Source organism: Chiloscyllium plagiosum, chromosome 10 (assembly GCF_004010195.1).
Source record: "Chiloscyllium plagiosum isolate BGI_BamShark_2017 chromosome 10, ASM401019v2, whole genome shotgun sequence".
NCBI classification, from domain to species: Eukaryota; Metazoa; Chordata; class Chondrichthyes; order Orectolobiformes; family Hemiscylliidae; genus Chiloscyllium; species Chiloscyllium plagiosum.
In genome coordinates this window covers 149,164-154,015 of record NC_057719.1, presented here as the reverse complement: position 1 = coordinate 154,015, position 4,852 = coordinate 149,164, and the positions used below count along the sequence as shown (strand labels likewise).

The 4,852-nt window shown below is 42.9% G+C and overlaps 1 protein-coding gene across 3 annotated transcripts in view; it reads left to right on the top strand.

The window, feature by feature from the left end:
• Window positions 1-4,852, top strand: part of LOC122553319 (autophagy-related protein 2 homolog B-like) — a 111,837-nt gene that overhangs the window by 19,790 nt on the left and 87,195 nt on the right. For 2 of the 3 annotated variants that reach the window (XM_043696877.1, XM_043696875.1), the window contains exons 9-10: window positions 551-705; window positions 3,347-3,464. In XM_043696877.1, coding sequence (XP_043552812.1) covers window positions 551-705; window positions 3,347-3,464 — 273 coding nt within the window. The remainder of the gene's footprint in view (window positions 1-550; window positions 706-3,346; window positions 3,465-4,852) is intronic. The other variant, XM_043696876.1, reaches the window with a different exon arrangement.

The window sequence follows — 4,852 nt, the reverse complement described above, 5'->3', positions numbered from 1 at the left end:
GAGCCTTGTTGAAGTCCATATAGATCACATCTACTGCTCTGCCCTCATCAATCTTCTTTGTTACTTCTTCAAAAAACTCAATCAAGTTTGTGAAACATGATTTCCCACGCACAAAGCCGTGTTGACTATCCTTAATCAGTCCTTGCCTTTCCAAATACATGTGCATCCTGTCCCTCAGGATTGCCCACCACCAAGGTCAGGCTCACCGGTCTGTAGTAAACAGCTGGTAAACAGCCTCTAAGCATCTACCCTTGTCAAACCTTTTAATAATCTTGTATATTGTATACAATTGCAGCAAAACCTTCCTACTCTTGTACTTGCCCCCACTTGCCTAGATAAGTGCAGTCGGGACCGCTCACCATCACTATCATATATGCTCACTCAATCAATGATAGCCTTCATTCATTCTCTTTGCTAAGGTTGACTAACTCAATTAAGAATGGGAAGGGTGAACCTTTTAGCACTTCCTCCATCCTCGACCAAAATGTCTGTTGCCAGATTAAGTAGTGTGTTCATTTCTGAATCGTTATTTACCTTTCATTTCTCACAGCAGAAGATGATGTCTTCTTCTCAATGGCAGACATGGAAATGTCAAACAGTATGGCATCTCTTCCACCCCTCGGAGAGCCAACAATTGATATGGAGTTATCATTGAGCAGCACACATGCCAACTCAACCGGCAGCTCTCCACAGAGCACACCAGGGGTAAGCGGAGAAGAACGAATGCCAACATATATGAAATGTTAGAACATAGAACAATACAGTGCCGACCTGTGAACTATTCTCAGCTCGTCCCCCTACACTATCCCATCATCATCCATGTGCTTATCCAAAGGTGTTTAAACCTCCTTAATGTGGCTGAGTTGACTACATTGGCAGGTACGGCATTCAATGCCCTTACCACTCTCTGAGTAAAGAACCTGCCTCTGACATCTGTCTTAAATCTATCACCCCTCAATTTGTAGTTTTGCCCCCTCTTACAAGCTGACGTCATCATTCTAGGAAAAAGACTTTCACTGTCTACCCTATCTAATCCTGTGATCATCTTTTACATCTCTGTCAAATCCCCTCTTAGCTGCTTTCTTTCCACTGAGATCTGAAATGTTGTTGCTTCTCTGATGGCCCTTATTCTGTCCAGGGGTCCTTAAGAAATATCACATCGTCAAGATGTTAAAAGATTGTTGTCTGAACCTCACTGAACTTGACCACCACAATGTATATAATTGACAGCACTTGTTAAATAATTCTATGCAGCGGGTAATGTGATTGTTATTGTGGTATTGTTGTTATTTATGGTGTAGTAACCCCAAGTTTGAAAATTCAAACTTATTATGGCAGGTTGCAAAACTGAATTCAAGAGACCTGGTAATTTTGTGGGCCAGTACCAGAAAATTGGTGGATTGTCATTAAACCCCATCAATTTCACCACCACACTTAGAGTCATGAAGTCATACAACACAGAATCAGACCCTTCGGCCCAACTCCCAGTCTGACCCAATCCTTCTAACCCCTTCCTAGTCATATACCCATCCAAATGCCTTTTAAATGTTGTAATTGTACCTGCCTCCTCCACCTCCTGTGGCAGCTAGTTCTATACGTGCGTAAGCCTCTGCTGTTCTGATCCCTTTTAATCTTTCCCCTCTCACCTTAAACTGATATCCTCTAATTTTGGAACTCCCCTACCCTGGGAAAAAGACCTTGGCTATTCATCCTATCCCTGCCCCTCATGATTTCCAGAATGATATTTCATCGAACTGGTCTTGGTTTATTATCAAAGACAGCCTTATCTCACCTCTTTCAATCAGTTCATACTTCTGTTCTTTCTTCTGTGCTTATCTAATGTCTGATTGAATGTACTGACCTTAAAGAGCAAAGAAAGCCCAGGGACCCCACTACATTGACATTACCAACTTCAGGGAGGGGAATCTGCCATCTTTGTACATTCTGAGTTATGTGATTCCGGCTCATGCTGAAGACCATGTCTTTTGTAGTGGTCTAGCAATCCGTTCTGAAGGCTCACTATAAAGAAAGCTTTGTAACATTCGTTATTGTGACCCCCTAACTTTGAACTTACCCAGAAGTGGAAATATTTTCTTCACAGCTACTCTGTGAAACCCTTATGTGACTTTAAAGACCTCAATCAGATCTGCTCAGCCTGTGGTTCCTGTTCTAACTTTCCTGTTTGTTGTGCTTAGAGAGAAATTGTATACAGCGATCATTGAAGGGCATTAAATAAGGTCTGTCTTGGATATACATGGAGAGACTTGTTGACTGGAGTTATTAATTGTTATGTTTTACTGCTGAGCAAGCATTAGACTAGTTAAGATTGGCTCCAGTACTATCCTTCCCCAATTATGATACGAAGATAGATGGAGTTGTGGACAGTGAGGAGGGCTGTTGTCGGCTGCAGAGGGACTTAGATATGATGCAGAGCTGGGCTGAGGAGTGGCAGATGGAGTTCAACACTGCCAAGTGTGAGGTTGTCCATTTTGGAAGAACAAATAAGAATGCGGAATACAGGGTTAATGGTAGGGTTCTTAGTCAGGTGGAGGAACAGAGCGATCTTGGGGTCTATGTACATAGATCTTTGAAGGTTGCCACTCAGGTGGATAGAGTTTGTAAGAAGGCCTATGGAGTATTATCGTTCATTAGCAGAGGGATTGAACGAAGGATGAGGGGTGACTTGATGGAGGTTTATAAGATGATCAGAGGAATAGATAGAGTAGACAGTCAGAAACTTTTTCCCCGGGTACAACAGAGTGTTACAAGGGGACATAAATTTAAGGTGAAGGGTGGAAGGTATAGGGGAGATGTCAGGGGTGGGTTCTTTACCCAGAGAGTGGTGGGGGCATGGAGTGCGCTGCCCGTGGGAGTGGTAGAGTCGGGATCATTGGCGACCTTTAAGCGGCATTTGGATAGGTACATGGATGGGTACTTAATCTAGGTTAGAAGTTCGGCACAACATCGTGGGCCGAAGGGCCTGTTCTGTGCTGTATTGTTCTATGTTCTATGTTCTAATTGATTTTCCGGCATACAAGTTAATCTCTCAGTTCTGGCATTATCCTTGTAAATCTTCATTGCATCGTTTTCAGTGCTTTTAAAGCTTTTTTATAATTAGGGAGAACAGAGCTGCACACAGTTTTGCAGGTGTGTTCTGACCGATGTTTTGTTCAAGTTTCATGTAACAATTTTATCCATCTAGAAATGAGGCTAGCAATTGGTTTGTTCTTTTGTGTAATTAAATGTGTCTTGTCAGAGTCATCCATAAGTTGAGAGTAACTTGTTTTTTTCACTCTAAGCATTATTCAAAACTAAGATATCAAATTAATTTTTCTATTTGATTTAGTTTTCGACGTCATGGGATGATTACCTGGATCACTCTGGGCAAGGTGGCCGAATGGTACGGGAGTCGGCATTTAATTCGAAAGAATTACCAATAACACAGAGACCTCTCCGACCCAGCAGTAAGTTACAGAAGGAACTATTCCACATAATTAAGTACTGCTCAGTTCTGTTGAAGCAGGGTACTAGGACAGCTCTTCAACTTTCAGATGTTCAGCCTTGGTCGAGTGAGAATTCTGAAAGTGCTGCATGTCAAAGTGGGTATCACAGTTGATGAGCAAAGTTTGAAGGGTGTTGTTGAGGAATTGTCATTAACATAGAACATTACAGCGCAGTACAGGCCCTTCGGCCCTCAATGTTGCACCGACCTGTCATACCAATCTGAAGCCCATCTAACCTACACTATTCCATGTACGTCAATATGCTTGTCCAATGACGACTTAAATGTACTTAAAGTTGGTGAATCTACTATTGTTGCAGGCAAAGCATTCCATACCCTTACTACTCTCTGAGTAAAGGAACTACCTCTGACATCTGTCCTATATCTATCACCCCTCAATTTAAAGCTATGCCCCGTTGTGCTCACTGTCACCATACTTGGAAAAAGGCTCTCCCTGTCCACCCTATCTAACCCTCTGATTATCTTATATGTCTCTATTAAGTCACCTCTCAACCTTCTTTCTAACGAAAATAGCCTCACGTTCCTCAGCCTTTCCTCATAAGACCTTCCCTCCATACCAGGCAACATCCTAGTAAATTTCCTCTGCACCCTTTCCAAAGCTTCCACATCCTTCTTATAATGCGGTGACCAGAACTGTACACAATACTCCAAGTGCAGCTGCACTAGAGTTTTGTACAGCTGTAGCACATGCTCATGGTTCCGGAACTCGATCCCTCTATTAATAAAATCTAAAACACTGTATGCCTTCTTAACAACCCTGTCAACCTGGGTGGCAACTTTTAAAGATCTGTGTACCTGGACACCGAGATCTCTCTGCTCCTCTACACTACCAAGAATCTTACCATTAGCCCAGTACTCTGCATTCTGGTTACTCCGACCAAAGTGAATCACCTCACACTTGTCCGCATTAAACTCCATTTGCCACCTCTCAGCTCAACTCTGCAGCTTACCTATGTCTCTCTATAACTTACAGCATCCTTCGTCACTATCCACAACTCCACCGACCTTAGTGTCGTCTGCAAATTTACTAACCCACCCTCCTATGCCCTCATCCAGGTCGTTTATAAAAATGATGAACAGCAGTGGACCCAATACCGACCCTTGCGGTATACCACTGGTAACTGGACTCCAGGATGAACATTTCCCATCAACCACCACCCTCTGTCTTCTTTCAGCAAGCCAATTACAGATCCAAACTGCTATATCTCCCACAATCCCATTCCTTTGCATTTTGTACAACAGCCTACTGTGGGGAACCTTCCCGAACGCCTTGCTGAAATCCATATATACCACATCAACCGGTTTACTCTCATCTACCTGTTTGGTCAC